General features: G+C 38.3%; 1 protein-coding gene across 1 annotated transcript; it reads left to right on the top strand.

Moving 5' to 3' along the window:
* The first annotated feature begins 932 nt into the window (after window positions 1-932).
* Window positions 933-15,775, top strand: hephl1b (hephaestin-like 1b). Its single transcript, XM_058411314.1, has 20 exons — window positions 933-965; window positions 1,839-2,045; window positions 3,707-3,951; window positions 5,846-6,058; window positions 6,653-6,877; window positions 6,961-7,215; window positions 8,338-8,509; window positions 8,640-8,770; window positions 8,973-9,104; window positions 9,805-10,010; window positions 10,139-10,283; window positions 10,478-10,690; window positions 11,780-11,987; window positions 12,064-12,203; window positions 12,327-12,455; window positions 12,661-12,767; window positions 14,112-14,331; window positions 14,437-14,576; window positions 14,697-14,856; window positions 14,947-15,775. Exons 2-20 carry the CDS (start codon window positions 1,873-1,875, stop codon window positions 15,018-15,020), a joined length of 3,288 nt encoding a protein of 1,095 aa, XP_058267297.1. The 5' UTR covers window positions 933-965; window positions 1,839-1,872; the 3' UTR covers window positions 15,021-15,775.
* Window positions 15,776-18,394: the final 2,619 nt, after the last annotated feature.

Here is an 18,394-nt window from a genome sequence, read left to right on the forward strand (position 1 = left end):
TGGGCCTCACCGTTGGTGTTAGTCCCAAAGAAGGATGGGAGATTTTAGAGTCTCTCTCAGGAGCAGTTATCTTTTCCACTATTGACCTAAACAGTGGTTACTGGCCGGTGACTATGGACCCTGAGAGCAAATCTAAGACCGTCTTCATCGCCTCCTCTGGGTTATACCAGTTTAATGTGATGCCTTTTGGATTGAAAAATGCCCCAGCAACATTTCAGAGGTTGATGGAAACTGTTCTTGGAGAATTGAGAAGGAAAATATGTTTTGTATATATTGATGATGGTTTAACTATCAACCTGAAAAAAGCAAATTCTGTCTGGAGGAACTGAACATCAAAGGCATTACAGTAGACCAAAGTAAAGTGGAAGGCATACGTTTTATCCCTGTGCCTGCCAACCTGAAAGAAGTTCAGCGTTTTCTAGGACTGTCAGGATGGTGCCATAGATTTGTGCCCAACTTCTCTCAGGTAGCTGAACCTATCAATGCGCTGAAGAAAAAGGGTCGCCCATTTCAGTGGACACAGCAATGTCAGAAAGCCTTTGACCAGTTGAAAGCCTGTCTAATTTCACCTCCCATATTAGGTGATCCTGATCTGCAACGACCATTTGTGGTCTATACAGATGCCAGCGACACTGGACTCGGTGCAGTTTTGGCCCAAAGGAAAGATACCAGCCTAGAGGAGGTAATTGCCTATGGGAGCAGGACATTGAACAAAGCAAAAGTAAACTATTCCGTGACAGAGAAAGAATGTTTGACAGTAGTGTGGGGACTAGTAAAATGGCAACATTATCTTGAACCCAAACTATTTACCATTGTTACTGATCATTCAGCTTTACAGTGTGTGATGAATTCCACTAAGACTGGCTGGACCGGCTGTATGACCGGCCGCACACACACACACACACACACACACACACACACACACATTCGTCACTCGCAACAACTAACAAACAACTCCCTTTAATGTGAGTATTTTTTTCTTTCTTTTCTCTTTATCTTATTAGCACATTGCTTTTCCTTACTAAGAGGCCGACTGGAACTAATCTTGTTTGTGTTTCCTTTTTTTTGATCATCGGTTCTGCACTGTATCGAGAACCGGATGCTTGGGGGGGGGCGGTTGGGTTTGATGGTTTTTGTTTTGTTTTGTTTTTGTTTAACTGTGATCGATGTATAATGTATAGTTTCCTACTTATGAAAAATACATGCAAACTTTAATCAGAAATGTTCCTTCTATGTGTCTTATTTTTCTGACGTATCTATTATTATTATTATTATTATTATTTTAATATAATATTGTTATTATTGTTATTTTAATATTATTATTATTATTATTATTATATATTAGGTAAATTATTTAATTATTTTGACAGGCTAACCCCTGTCTGGCGCCCGAACTAGTATTATTTTCGTTAAAATTGTTCACTTGGGTGTCGCCACCGTTACAAGAGGAAATTGTCTCGTGGACGTTCCATAACATTAAATTAAACTATAAATTGTTAAAAAGCACAGCCTGTCGTTCAGAAAGGTTCTTTGAAATGTAATAGATAAATAAATAGGCTGTGAGGTGTGATTCCTTAATTTCATTAATTAAGAGTTATGATTAAATCAAATACTATACCATATGGTCACTATGATAGAAGAACAAAGATTGCAATAAAAAAAAAAATAAAACAGAAAAGGCTTTATGATCATACATAAGAATATATGATTAAATTGGTGAATGTTGTACGCATGCGCAGTATTGCGTAGCTGTGGGGGGAATCTCGGAGTTTCATCAAATTTTGGGATGAATCTGAAGTGTCCGCTGTCACCTCCCTCACCTTTTATCCGCTTCACAGTGCACTACACCGAGGACACGCTGCAATTTACAGAATGGATTATCACACAAATCGGGTGTGTTTATTTGGTCTAATCAGTTTTTGCACCATGATTGGACAAACTGAAGGCATCACACGAACTTTCTTTATCGGGATAAGAGAAGAGATTTGGGATTATGCACCAGGAGGTTATAACCGCATCACCGGGAAACCAGTTACTCTGGATGAGTGAGTTATCCATATTGTATCAAATATATCACTCTTCACGACCTAAAAACAAACACTGAGATAAGATATTACTAAAAAGCAATATGTTATTGAATAGTTTCAAACTTTTTTTCCTCCACAAAATAAATGAGCACAGCTAAGATTGTTATCTTTAAAGGCTGAAAATGAGTAAGGGTACTGAGAAATGATCCCATAGTTGAAGTAAAGTAGCAAAGAAATGTAGAGTTTGTCTTACCAAATAAAATAAAATAAAACTTTCCTTGAAATTTCAAATGCTGCTGCTCTCAAGCATATGGTCACTAACCAGAGGAGAGAAGAAAAGAAACGAAACGCTTTCTTAGAAAAGTGATTAAAGCAATAGTCCATTTCAGCAACACTAAATCATACACTGATTAGCCATAACAATAAAACTACTGACAGGCGGTCAGTTCTCAAAGTTGATGTGTTGGAAGCCGGAAAAATGGGCAAGCATAAGGATCTGAGCAACTTTAACAAGGGTGAAATTGCTATCCTGGCTATGATAGAAAGGTGCCAGAACACACAATACCTCACAGCTTGCTGCGTATAGGGTTGCACAGCTACAGAGCAGTCAGAGTGCTCATGCTGACAATGTCCACCTCTGGAAGCAGTCACAGTTCTCATAGTGACCCTGTCCACCTCTGAAAGAACCTTTACTCTAGGGTCATGGTGCTACATAAAACAACACAGAACTAAATGAGAAACAGTGCAAGACAGTAAGATATTTACTAAAACAGCACAACCATGAAGGACAGTGCTGTGCCCACTAGTGTATAGTTCTAGTGTGGAATAAAGTGTAAAAAGATATTAGAATATACTAATAGCTGCATACTAAACATATTAGCTAGCTCTGGGAAGTATTCTGCTGGGTATGGCATTTGTGTGAATGTTACTTTGACACGTACCACCTACCTAAACATTGTCGCAGATTAAGTACACCCTGCCATGCTGCAAAAATTGTTCAGGCTGGTTTGATGAACATAAAGAGTTCAAGGTTTAGACTTGGTCTCCAAATTCAAGCCAATTAAACATCTGTGGGATGTGCTGGACAAACAAGACTGATCCATGTAGGCTCCATCTACTAACATCCAGGAATTAAGTGATTTGTGATGTGTGAAGTGACTTATTGGTGCCAGATACCACAGTTCACCTTCAGAGGTATTGTGGAGTCCATGTCCCGGTGGGTCAGAGCTGTGGGCCATACACAATAATAGGTAGTTAGTTTTAATGCTATGGCTGATCAATGGAAATACCTGAAAATAATAATTCTATTACAATATAGTAATAGTATAGTAATTCAATTTCTATTTTTCCTCCCTTGGATTCTATTCCTATGATCACATAGATGCGTTTTAAAGACCACTTCTTCTTCTTCTTTTTTAGTTTGATTTAGTTTCAGGTGCTCAATTCATTGTCATGTTCCCTTTTCAAATGAACCACATTTCAATATAACGCAGGCTCATGTAGACTATAAAGTAGGTAATAATATACAGGACAAGAACACATATAATTATATAAACCACATAGTTTCAGATTTAGGGGCACTGAATGCCTTTACTTTTGAAACTATGTGGTTTATTGTTTGTTGAAACTAATATAGCGTACCAATATTCGAAACTATTGTGCTGTTTATTGTGTTCTAGTCATGCATCAATGTTCCTGCTTCAAGGGCCCCATCGAATTGGCCATGTGTATAAGAAAGCCATGTACAGGCAGTACACAGATGCGACATATTCACAGGAGATCCTCAAACCCACTTGGCTGGGTTATCTGGGACCTGTGATTCGTGCCGAGGTTGAAGATGTCATAGTGATCCACCTGAAGAACTTTGCCTCCAGAAAATATTCACTTCACCCGCACGGAGTCCACTATGAGAAAGACTCAGAGGGTAAAATATGTCTGCTGAGTCCTTTTTAAAACACAATCTTCTTCTTCTTTCAGCTTTTCCCTTCAGGGGTCTCCACAGCGAATCATCTCTCTCCACCTATCCCTATCTTCTGCATCCTCCACACTTGAACCCACTAGCTTCATATCCTCATTTATTACATCCATATACCTCCTCTTTGGCCTTCCTCTTTGCCTCCTGCCTGGCAGCTCCATGTCTAATATTCTCCTACCAATATACTCAAACACAATGAATACACAAAAATATGTGGTGTTAAAAGTGAACTGTGCCAAAACAGGTTTTTTCAGTGTGCGGAAACATATATTCAGTAAATAAGACCCATGTCTCAAATGATGCTCAGGGCCAGCTGCAGTAACTGTGGTCTGGTTTTGTTACTTGAATAAAAAACCATTCTCCTTGAAGGAAAAAGCGATACGGTAAGGTGAAAAATCATGAAAGAAGCTTTGCGTCATAATGCAGTCATTATCTTCTATGTAGGACATCCTGGTTCTTCAAATGAGCTAGACTAGACATGATAAGGTCTTGAAAATGACTAGGCATTCTCTTTTATTATCCCTTTGTCAATAGATTTTTTTCCTTTAATACCGCACTGACACCCAATATGGAGGAAGATCTCTTATCATAAAGTTAGGAGCTCAGTTAGTGCCATTGTTACTTGTTTGGGCAGAGGGATGTTGAAATCAAGCCAGCCTGATAAAGAGCCAACATCCTACACTGATTTCCTTGGGACGGATGAAACCACGAAACATCATAGCTTGTATATGCAAATTGTCAATCTCTTAACAAAATAAATAAATAAATAAAAATCTGTTCCATGAACAACCACAGAAAAAAATTATTATTTTACAGCAAATACAGCCAACTGGTTTTTAGACTGAATTTATGATTATAACTAATAATTATGATCATTACAAAGACTTCTTGATCTAAACATAGATAAACAAGTCTCTAAAATGCTAAAACAAACAAGAGATTTAGCAGAGTATGCCTTTACGGTGACTGTACAATAAAATCCTTTGGTCAAGAGCAGTGAATACTAAAAAACAACAACAACTGAGGAAAGATTCTTACAATATAACTAAGAGAAAATCTTGTGTTGATATCAGATGATCATGCACTTTTTTAGCATTATTTCTAAATTTGACGATTTTAAACAAGGAAGTAATTATAAGCTGGTAAATGGGTCAACACTTAGCTTATGTTTGCAGAAATGGTAGGGCACTACAAGAAGCTTTTCTTGAGTCTTGAGTTCAGAACAGATGAGGGACGAAACTGTTACACAGTCTGGTTGTGAGAGCCCTGAATGCTTCTGTACCTCTTTCCAGACAGCGTGGGTGAAGAGTGTGTGTGTGAGGTGTGTGGGGTCGTCCACAATGCTGTTGGCTTTGTGGATGCAGTGTGGGTGTAAATGCCCGTGATAGACGAGAGGACGAGAGACTCCAATGATCTTCTCAGCTGTCCTCACTATCCGCTTGCAGAGTCTTCCGATCCAAGACGGTGCAATTCCCAAACCAGGCAGTGATGCAGTGATATTTATTACTCTGGGGTACATGTCATAAGTGGTGCTTTTACATATATACATGTAGTGAAGGAATGTAAACTACATATGTACAAGACATATACATTTCCCACTGATATCTCTGCACTCGTCCTACCCAAGCTCTGTCTTCCAAGAAAACTGCCTTTTTTTGTTGTTAGAACAATTTTTACATGAAGATATTTGATATTAAACTCAAGGTTAAAGCATGATATAACTCCCAGTATACATTTGCATTTGCTCTCAGTTTTAATTAAGATCTAACAATAATTTACCAGTGATATTCCATATTTAGAGCAATGTGGAATGTTAAGACTAAATGGATGTTCTGTGTATCAGGAGCATTATATCCTGATGGGACCTCTGGAGCAAAGAAGCAGGATGAAGGTGTTCCTCCTGGTGGAAATTATACTTATACATGGACAGTAAAGCCGGAGTTTGCTCCCGCTCAGGGAGATTCCAACTGCCTGACTTGGGCTTACCATTCACATGTGATTGCTTACCATGACATCTCATCTGGACTTATAGGAGCCCTGCTGACTTGCAAGAAAGGTACAACTTTCAGTCATCAAACAATGGAGTTATTGCACATAACATTCAAGCATTCCTTCAGTTCACGTACAGTATATGTTGACACCTGAAAACACGAGGATATCCCAGCATGTGAAAGGCTTTTGTGCCTGTTTATTTTGCAAATAATAGAGAATTCTAATTTAAACTTTGCATCAAATTTGTGTAAATATTTGTGTACATATTAACTGTGTACATCCATAGATGAGTGGAAGAAATTTAACTGTTGGATTGTTTCTGTGGTTTTGTTTTTCAGTAAGAAAGACCTTTATTTTATTTCTTATTTTATTTTACCCTTGTACCTTGTTTACCTCAGAAATTTAGTTTCCTATGGCCAAACATTTCGGGCAAGCTTCAAGTCTTTTTTGGAGTCTGGTTTTGTAGGCCATGTAGCTGAGGTGGGAATTTTGCTGAAACCTGGAGCTTCAGCAAGCTCCCCATTAAATTTAATAATATTTGTTTTGTCCAGTGGAATCCACACCTATCTGCATGCTTTCTAAAAAAAAAACATTATATAATTTGCCTATTGTTTAGATTTGTATTCATAGTCATTTATCCATGGTCTGTTTCAATCAGGAATCCTGCAGCCTGTTTCAGATGTGAACTATTCCCAGGTATCATCAGGGGTTACATACTCTCAGGTTCGAAGAACAGATGTTGATAAGGACTTCCTCCTATTATTCAGTGTGGTGAATGAAAACCTGAGCTGGTACCTAGATGAAAACATCCAGACGTTCTGTTCGGACCCAGCTGGTGTTGACCGGTCTGATCCAGACTTCCTGCGCTCTAACCAGATGAATGGTAAGTGTTTCTTTGGGGCAGTTTTTCTGTATAGGTGAAATTCTGAAAACCAATAGCATATCATTCTTCTTCTTATTTTATAGCTATTAATGGATATGTGTATGGGAATCTTCCTGGGATTGACCTGTGCCAGAACAAAAAAGTTTCCTGGCATTTCATTGGCATGGGCAATGAGGTAGATATCCACACGGCATATTTTCATGGGCAGACGTTACTGATTGACGGACATCGTTTCGACAGTGTCAGCCTGTTTCCTGCCACTTTCGTGACTGCACTGATGGAGCCCTTAACAATAGGAAGATGGATGCTGGGCTGTCAGGTTAACAGCCATATACAAGGTACACTTTCAGCTTTGAAGAAAGGTTGCCTTTAAAATTATTAAATAATAATAATAATAATAATAATAATAATAATAATAATAGAAATAAATAATAACTACTGTGAAATAATCTACTGAGGTGTGTTATAGTTCAAATTTCAGCTTTGTCAGACCAAGAGAGTCATGGGAAAACAGGACACACACATATTTTTCAGAACAATGTGGAATTCTATTTATTTGTAGTTGAATTGTAAAACAAATGAATATTTTCCTTTTTATTTCCAATATACAGTATCTGGATCTCTGTGTCATGCATGCTTCATAATATGAATCATTTTTTGACACTCTTGGTCTGACAAAGCTGAAATTTGTAACAACTATAACAAACATTGCTAAATCTTTAAATGTAAACATGCTAAAACAGCCCTATGGACTCCACTAGATCTCTGAAGGTGTGCTGTGGTATCTGCAGATTAGCAGCAGATCCTTTAAAGGACTTACAGGACTTAAAGGACACTTTTGATAGATACTGACCACTGCAGACCGGGAACACACCACAAGAGCTGCAGTTTTGGAGATGCTCTGATCCAGTGGTCTAGCCATCACAATTTGGTCCTTCATCAAACTTGCTCAAATCCTTACGCTTGTCCATTTTTCCTGCTTCTAACATCAACTTTAAGACAAAATGTTCACTTGCTGCCTAATATATCCCACCCACTAACAGGTGCCATGATGAGGACCATGATGAGTCTTATTCACTTCACCTCTCAATGCTCATAAGTGTATTATAATTATTGTAAATATTTACATTGGTTTTTGAATATAATTTTGAATATTTAAAGCAGTCTATTATTCTGAAAACAGTTTTGCATTTTAGAAGATTATTTCTCCCACATTGTGAAAGCAAATCTTGTGAATAAAGTATATATTCTGTATAATAGTACCAGCGTGTGATGACAGTATTACCAAGAATTGTGCAATTTCCAGAGGAATGCCTAAAAACACATGCATGACATTTGACCTCTCTTTGTGTACACTATGCAAGATTGTTAAGATATACAGCAGAGTAAACCTGGGTGAGGATTATGTATCTATCCAGCTCTGGCATCATTCTGGAAAGAGTAATGATGTTTGTGTGCAGATGGTATGCAGGCACTGTTCAATGTTTCACTGTGTGCTGGGGAGACAGACTCTGTCACTCCTCTGAATGGGACAGTGAGGAAGTACTACATTGCGGCTGAGATTGTGCGATGGAACTACGCCCCATCAGGAACAGACAGTTTCACTAATGCTTCACTGACTGGAAATAGAAGGTAGGAAGCTGAACTAATTTTTTATTCAGTTTCTATATTATAATAATAAAACTTTCTGTTGATCACTTGTACAGTTTTTGTCTAGAATATATGCCATACTCTGGCTTCAGTCTCTTTGTACTCTTCTTAGCAATTCAGAGCTGTATTTTGGTACGGATAATGGACGTCTTGGTGGAGAATATATTAAAGTGGTATATAGAGCATACACCGATGAAACATTCACAGAAAACATCAGCACGGATGCACACCTAGGCATACTAGGTAGACAACCCTTTATTATTATTAACATTATTATTGTTATATAGGAACAGTATGGGAGTTTTATATTTATATATATATATATATATATATATATATATACAGTATATATCATACAGATACCCTACTATCATTCAAATAAGGAGATTTTGTGTTGATATTCGTATTACCTTGTTCTATACTGTTCCTTTTTGTTCTTCTTCAGGTCCTGTACTAAGAGCTGAGGTTGGGGATACTTTACAGGTCACATTTTTGAACAAGGCTGATAGAAATTACAGCATTCAGTCCCATGGTCTTCAATACGCAAAGTTATCCGAGGGAGCTCAATACGAAGATGGTGAGAAGGCGACGATACAGAAACACAACCGAGCATCTGTTACTTTCAATACTTTCGATTACATTTTGCTGCTGTTCTTTCATCTTTTTCCTATATTTTAAATGAGAAGCAGTTGCTAACAAATATACTAAGCTTCTAAATATTTATTGTGCCCTAGTAATTAAAAGAAAAAAAATAATTAAAAAAATATGACATTTTATGATCACTGGTATTCAATATGAAATATGACTCTCTGCGTGTTGTGTAGGGTGCTGCTGCAATAAATAGGAAGTCATTGCTCAGAATATTTCTGATTGCTGTGTCTATATACAGTATTTATTGATTTTGTTTAAAGCCCTTGCTAGTGCCCAGAGATATTTGTGTGTGTGTGTGTGTGTGTGCAGGACAACAGACAACATTAATTAGGACATATTAGACAAAGTACCTTTGTTCAGCTGTGTTTAATGTATGATAATTAACCAGGGTTTTCAGGACCTAGAATAATATGAAGGCAAAATGTCAGCTTGAAAAATAATAGAAAGAAAAACAGACCAGAGTTAGCATCAGCAATTCCTATGAATTTGCTTTTATGAAATTCAACAAAACTGTCTTAATTATGAGTGGCATGGTGCCACAGCATCTTAACTATAGCGTCTTAGCTAATGATAACTAGTTATATCCAGGTTTATCTTATGGAGCCTCTATTATATTTGATTTTTAGATACAGAAAAAAAAGGATCTAACGTAAAGCCAGGAGATTCCTTCAACTATACTTGGTATGTCAGAGAAGGTCCATCTGACAGTGACCAGGCCTGCATCTCTTACCTTTACTTCTCCTCCAGTGACCCCATCAGAGACACCAACTCTGGCCTCTTTGGACCTCTACTTGTGTGTAAGAGAGGTGCACTGACCCCCAATAATACCCAGGTACGCTTTTCTCTGCTTTTCTTTACTATATATACCAATGGAAGTGAATGATGTGCATTTAAGAATATAAACATTTAAAAAATAGATTTTAACTTTTTTTTTTTATTATTCTTTTCTGATAATATCAGAAAAATGTGGACAAAGAGTTCTTTCTGCTTTTCACTGTGATGGATGAAAACCTGAGCTGGTATCTGAAGAAAAACATTCAGATATATGGAACAAATGAATCAGACCCAGAGAATGAAGGATTTCAGGAGAGCAACAAGATGCACGGTAGCTCTTTTCACTTTCTCATACAACTGAGTTACGAGTTGAATTATTTGCACTCTGCATCTCTGGAAGTTGTTCAAGGTTTCAGATTATTGATCATTTGCATTGCTTGTAGACAAACTGATACAGAGGGTACAATACAATATGAAATAGAGGATATTTCAGACTGCTTAGTTTCATCTGTGTGTCTGATACAGTGGTGAATGGCTACATGTACGGGAATCTGCCAGGGCTGGAGGTATGTGAAGGTGACCAGGTCAGATGGCATCTCCTAGGACTTGGCACAGATATGGATATGCATGGGGTGTACTTCCAGGGAAACACCTTCCGCAGAGACGGCATCACCCGTGACACCCTTGCCGTGTTCCCACATTCTGCTGTCAGTGTTTCCATGCAACCAGATACAACCGGTCAGTTATACCTTTGAACACTTTCCTTATATCAGTGTTTTTGTTCTCACGTTTCTTCACACCATACAATGCAAGGCCAAAAGGTGTATTGGAGGATGCAATATAAATAAATATGTGTGCAGGTGTGCACCACTGATGGTGTGGCATTCAGGCATTCTCACCTTGTGCCTTCTGCTCCCAGGATACCCTGAGTAATACTTCAGATGAGCAGGATGAAACTGTTGCTGAGGACTGAATTTAATTTCAAGCAAAATTTACAAGCAAGTCAGTGGAATTAACCTGAACCACCTGTTTTGTGTCAGACACTGAGTATAAAGTTTGCATGAAAAGTATGGAAGTCACTTTTGGTGAACTTTGACCTGAAGTGGCTGTAAAAGCATTGTGGAAACACGGAATTATATATACTGCCACCTGACAACTATACATTATTTCAACTAGAAATAAATAAATTTATTATGACTAAAGTTAAACCACCGATCAGTGGAATGTGGACCCAGTTGCAAAGCAAACCCTGCTGGCTATATGTATCTTGACCAGGCATAACATTATGACCACCTGCCTAATATTGTGTTGGCCACACTGTGTATTCTGACACCTTTTTATCAGAACCAACATTAACTTCTTCAGCAATTTGAGCAACAGTAGCTGCAGTTTTGCAGGAATCTTCGACATCTATCTATCTATCTATCTATCTATCTATCTATCTATCTATCTATCTATCTATCTATCTATCTATCTATCTATCTATCTATCTATCTGTCAAAATTCTAGTAAATCTGTCTTGCCACTTCTTTCATTCCATTTCTTTCTGTGCAACACAGGCTGGAGAATTCTGGGAAACTGACTTCCCTTGCACGGGAAATGTCAGTGTGCGCCCTCTCCTGCCCTTTTACACCATTACACATGTAATAGAATTCCACTGGTCAGTACTCACTGTTATTGCTGAAGTGAGGAGAATCATTGACACTCATCTCTTCTGTCTTTTTCCTTTCAGTTCCTCTTTATTGGTGTGCAAAAAGCATTAGTTAAACCCATTGGCCTGTTAAAGTCTGGGTGGTTCATGTGTTCTGTGTGTTTATGTGAATACAGGACTTTTTGAGGTGAGCTGCAAAGTAAGTGACCATTACACGGGAGGGATGAAGCAGCAGTACAGAGTGAAGGATTGCAGGCAGAGATCATCTGCTCCTCCCTCTGCCCCCACAGCACACTACTACATCTCCGCAGAAGAGCTAGAGTGGGACTACTCACCAAATCGCACGTGGGAGCTCGAGTACTTCAACACCACAAAGGAGGATAGGTATTTACAAGCACACACACATAAGCATCTTTATTATGGTTGTTATTGAACTTGTAATGGATGCTCTGCTTCTTAGTCCAGGCAGTGTATTTGTGGGGACTGGTGAGAATAGGCTTGGCTCAAGGTACAAAAAAGTGGTTTATAGGGAGTACACTGATGCCACCTTCAGAACCAAGAAGCAGAGGTTGTCTTCAGAGCAACATCTGGAAATACTGGGTACAAAGATATGGTTTTCTAACGGTTCCTTAATCTTTTTGTTGCAGTTAGTTAATTGTCATGTAGTGTGTCATCTGTGAACCTGTCACTGTATGTGTGTGTGTGTGGACATGTTTTTCTTAGGTCCAATCATCAAAGCAGAGGTTGGTGAAGTTCTTCAGATTATATTTCTTAATAAGGCTAGTCGTCCATACTCGATCCAGCCTCATGGCGTGAAGACCTCACCTCAGAATCCTACACCTGTGTTGCCTGGTGAGGAATCCTCAGCTTCATACTGCAAACTTACAGCAACTTACAAGCTTTACATCTCTTGCCAGTGATCACTGAACTAAAAAATGGTATCATTTTAATTTTGAAAGCAATACTGGGAATTCTAGGTAGTACTTGGACATATATCGTTTTGGATATAATAAAAATAATGAATTTTTAAACAGAAGGGTGTGATCATTAACTGCAGGAAACATGAGTATGTACCAGTGGATTGTTCCAGAGAGTTCCGGCCCGGGAGTCTCTGATCCAAACTGCATCACATTTGCTTACTACTCTACTGTGGACTTCATTAAGGTGATCTCTTACGAGTGGTGAATGTATACATATACATTATTGTACCTTTACATAGGTTTTATTATACATTACTTAGATTGAACTTTGTATATATAGAAATATTTAGCAACAATCAGTCACAAAAATGATCAAATAGGTCTATAAAAGAAAAAAAAAGCTATCAATGCCCGGGTATGGAATTAATAATAATTGTGAATGGAACCTGCATTATTGTTTCAATGATGCAACTCGAAACAAATATTCTTTAATTTGCTAAACTGCAGTAGCGAGAACTCTCCACATAGTGGCAGCAGTGAGTACTGATGTGCATTACGATGTAACTCAATATTACACCGATCAGGCATAACATTATGACCACCTGCCTAATATTGTGTTGGTTCCCCTTTTGCTGCCAAAACAGCCCTGACCCGTCCTGCACTGTGTATTCTGACCCCTTTCTATCAGAACCAGCATTAACTTCTTCAGCAATTTGAGCAACAGTAGCTCGTCTGTTGGATCGGATCACATGGTCCAGCCTTCGCTCCCCACGTGCATCAATGAGCCTTGACCACCCATGACCCTGTCACCGGTTCACCACTGTTCCCTCCTTGTACCACTTTTGATAGATACTGACCACTGCAGACCGGGAACACCCCACAAGAGCTGCAGTTTTGGAGATGCTCTGATCCAGTGGTCTAGCCATCACAATTTGGTCCTTCATCAAACTCGCTCAAATCCTTACTCTTGTCCATTTTTCCTGCTTCTAACATCACCTTTGAGGACAAAATGTTGACTTGCTGCCTAATATATCCCACCCACTAACAGGTGCCATGATGAGATCATCAGTCTTATTCACTTCACCTCTCACTGCTCACAGTGTTATGCCTGATCTGTGTACATGTAGAAATATTCAGATGAATATCTCTCTAAAAAGCTACTTACATGCATCTGTTTATTACACAAGAGAGAAAGCTAGATATCAGACATCATAAGCTAAACATTTTAATCATGTTTTGAGGCACATATAGCCTAAACAATGCAGAATGGATGCTTGCTTTGGAAGCAAAAAAAAAACCTATATGTTTGTGCTGTCAAATCTATCTGTCCTCATATGATTTATTTTCTATCAATGATTACACCATATGGCCAAATCCCAAAGGTGTCCAGTGAGGTTGAAGTCACACTACATTTGTACACAGTTTGGAGCAAAGGTCAAGTTGCAAAAAACTTTTGAACATATAATGTATAATACACACTTATACTGTAGATAATGCACAGTATCTGTCACTGTATCCAGACTATATAGGCTATTTTTAACAATATGAACTAAAAGTGTTTTTTCTTGGATGGTATACTGGGTTTTAGGACACAGTCACTGGGCTAATTGGACCCCTGGTGATCTGCAGGAAAGGGACACTGAACCAGAGTAGACAAAGACTGGATGTGGATAGAGAGATTGCACTTCTTTTCTTTATCTTTGATGAGAATAAGTCATGGTACCTGGAGCAAAACATCCAAACCTACTACAACAGCTCAAAGCCACTGACCAGAAATGACGACTTTGTGGAAAGTAATAAAATGCATGGTGAGACTTTTCTTTTTTTTTAGTTGTTCATTTTATACATATAAGTTCGTTTAAAATACTCAAATGTCCCCAGTCAGTGTTGTGTTATTCATCCTGATTTTTCAGCAATTAATGGCAAACTGTATGGAAACCTTCAGGGAGTGGAAATGCAGCAAGGGGAGAGAGTAAACTGGTATCTCCTTGGGCTGGGCAGTGAAGTTGATCTGCACACAGTGCATCTACATGGCCAGACCTTTATCTACAAGGTGATAACGAAACACATCAGGTTGTGCTAGTCATTATTATTCAGATGCTAATAATTATCGTCAAAATAATATTTCGTTTTTAAACCAAGAATGTACACATAACTCTCCTCCACGTTGCAGACAGACCTGAACCACCGGGACGATGTGTTTGACTTGATTCCAGGCACATTTCAGACGCTGGAGTTAGTGGCAGACACTGAGGGAACGTGGCTGCTGCACTGCCATGTGGATGACCACATCCGAGCAGGCATGGAGACCACGTACAGCATCAAGAGTTCAGGTGATTAAAGGTTTTAGACGGGGAGAGACACTATTGTTGAGAGCTAAGCACAGAGAAAGCAGTGTTTGACGCTTTATATATGTTTTTTAGGTGCCATTGCTGTGACTCAACACCTGGGTGTGGTCTCCCTCTTGGCCTTTATCTCTGCCCTTGGACTAAACTGATATTAGCTGAAGTTACAATTTTATAGACATAGATACTTTATAGATTTCATTCAACTAGACACATATAGATAAAAACAGATGCATATATCTATTCTGTTTTAGCGATGCATAATAAATGAGAGATTATACCAAAACCCTGAACACAATTTTATACATCTTTCCTTCAGTTAACAAAAGGAAAATTTGTTTCTTAAAATTTTAGGCAATGTTCATCTGCTCCACATAAATTACAGATCTCCAAAAGTCTTATGCATTACAATAAAGCACGCTGTAATTCAGAACAAGAACACTTTATTATCACCACACATACATTACAGCACAGTGGAATTCTTCTCTTCACATATCCCAGCTGAGGAAGTTGGAGTCAGAGTGCAGGGGCAGCTATGATACAGTGCCCCTTGGAGCAGAGAGGGTTAAAGGATTTGCTCAATTGGCCAACAGTGGAGCTTGGTGGTGCTGGGGCTTGAACCCCAATCCTCTGGTCAACAACCCAGAGCCTTAACCACTTGAACTTTACAATGTTAAGTGTGTGATGTAATTTAGAGAAAGTAATGGAGGAGAAGATAGGCAAAGAACAGGAACAACCAAAGAAATAATCAACATTCTTCTACTACTTCTGAGAGAAGCCAGACAGACCAGACGTCTAAACCTCAGTGATGTCCAAATCACTTTAGATATCAGGATTGATCAAGAAGACTGTCTCTGTATTTATGTGCTGTTGTATATTTTTGATATGCATGTTAGTTGGTTGAGTGTTTAGGGTTTAACTGAGTTCACTTTTTAACTAAATCATTTTGGTGATTTGGTGATTCACTTATTTAACAAAAAATAAATAAATAAATAAATAATAAAATAACGTGTAGCTTTACTATTCAATTTGATTCAATTCAATTTTATTTGTATAGCGCTTTTAACAATGGACATTGTCTCAAAGCAGCTTTACAGAACAGAAGAAACATAGTACAAAAGTCCAAGAATAATGTTAGACAAAATCATTCCTAATGAGAAGCCTGAGACGACTGTGGCAAGAATAACTCCCTTAGATGGTAGGAGGAAGAAACCTTGATTGGAAGCAGACTTAAAAGGGAACCTCATCCTCATCTGGGTGACAGCGGAGAGTGTGATTATGAATAATGTCCTTTCTACTGTGTGTTTATCTGGCTCCATCGTGTTACTAAGTCACAGATCTTAATCATCAGATTCCAATGGAATGTGTGCTTACAATAAATTATGTCATGCAGTTCAGTCCAAGAACCTAACTCTTCAGTTTTAAAGAAAAGGTGATCAACTGTGTAGCCAGAAGATGCCACATCTTGATGTCCCATGCAAACTCTTTCCTTTCTCAGTCATTAATAGCATTAATAACATGTACATAAAACAAAAAAAAAACACACAACAAACAGAAGTCCTGAGCCAACTTGTTTAAGATTTCTTGATATTAATAAAACAACTTACCTTGACACACCATTGATAATGTACATAACGTGGATAATGATTTACATGTGAATGATTTTTGCTGCATGAAGCATGGTTTACTATTTTAATGGCATGTTTTGTAATGTAGGACACATTATTTCATCTTCAATCAAAGTTGAAATATTTTTATATATGCGTATATGATTGGAAAATAATCATTTAACATAATGATTATTCATGTCATGAATTAATAATGGGTTTTATTAACTCATAATGAGTTTCTTAGAGAAAAATAAAAATCATATATACTCAGTACACTAAATATTTGTCGATCTCTGATAACTAGTCCTACTACATTAATTAAAAGATAAGCATCGGGACATGGTTTATACACTGTATACTGTATATTATAGATATATGCATCATAATTATGTGAAAATCACTGACCACCTGTCTAATATTGTGTCAGTCCCCCTTTTGCTGCCAAAACAGCCCTGACCCGTCCTGCACTGTGTATTCTGACCCCTTTCTATCAGAACCAGCATTAACTTCTTCAGCAATTTGAGCAACAGTAGCTCGTCTGTTGGATCGGATCACACGGGCCAGCCTTCACTCCCCACGTGCATCAATGAGCCTTGACCACCCATGACCCTGTCGCCGGTTCAACACTGTTCCTTCCTTGGATCACTTTTGATAGACATTGACCACTGAAGACCGGGAACACTCCATAATAGCTAAACTTCTATCTTCTATTTCCAGTACAAGACATGCAGTAGTGCCAGCTCCCCACACAGTGGCAATAGAGGGTATTAATGGCATTATGACTGACCTATTTCTTCAGAAATTTTATGTTTAAATAAATCAGACAAAACAGGAGGTGGCGTGAATTCCGGTAATTTGGGACATGTTCAAATTGGTTGTTTATTTCCTTATCTTCACAAAGAAAGTAAGCATTTTTCTGTAAATGTTAGACTATTACATGGAATTTCACAAATAGATAATAGGATAGTTACAGATAGGATTTCCCAACAGATGTGTCACCAAAGGAGAACATGAACTTGCCCAAGTGCTGAAGAATGATTAATTTCGTATGAAGAATGATTATCTGTAGGAGCTGTTGGGTGTATTGATCAGACATTTGGATTGAGATGCCAATTTAAAATGCAACGATTTCAAAGAATCAAGCATAAATTGTTTATTATCTATTGGAATAGATTATAAATCAGTTATTATCAAAGGGGACAGACAATTGGCCTGGGGAAAATAATTAGTGTCATTAAACCAATGTGTAACTAGACTGGGAAACTCTTGCCTTTAACTCTGATCTTTAAATCTGTCCTTCTTTACATCCTTATCAATCACAAATTAACTGTAGGCCTAACCCAGATTCTGGTCACATATCAGAAGCATATTGAGCATAGTATAGAGGGTAGTAAATCATACTGGATTGTATAGGTTCAAAGCACATTCAATGACATGTCAAATGCCAAATCATTGCCTTATGAATTGAATGGTATTAGCCATAACATTGTGAGCAGTGCCAGGTGAAGTGAATAAGACTGATGATCTCCTCATCATGGCACCTGTTAGTGGGTGGGATATATTAGGCAGCAAGTCAACATTTTGTCCTCAAAACTGATGTGTTAGAATCAGGAAAAATGGACAAGTGTAAGGATTTGAGTGAGTTTGATGAAGGAACAAATTGTGATGGCTAGACCACTGGATCAGAGCATCTCCAAAACTGCAGCTCTTGTGGGGTGTTCCCGGTCTGCAGTGGTCAGTATCTATCAAAAGTGGTCCGAGGAAGGAACAGTGGTGAACCAGCGACAGGGTCATGGGCAGCCAAGGCGAAGGCTGACCCGTGTGATCCGATCCAACAGACGAGCTACTGTTGCTCAAACTGCTGAAGAAGTTAATGCTGGTTCTGACAGAAAGGTGTCAGAATACACAGTGCAGGA

The sequence above is a fragment of the Hemibagrus wyckioides genome, linkage group LG16 (genome assembly GCF_019097595.1).
Source record: "Hemibagrus wyckioides isolate EC202008001 linkage group LG16, SWU_Hwy_1.0, whole genome shotgun sequence".
In the NCBI taxonomy this organism is placed as follows: domain Eukaryota; kingdom Metazoa; phylum Chordata; class Actinopteri; order Siluriformes; family Bagridae; genus Hemibagrus; species Hemibagrus wyckioides.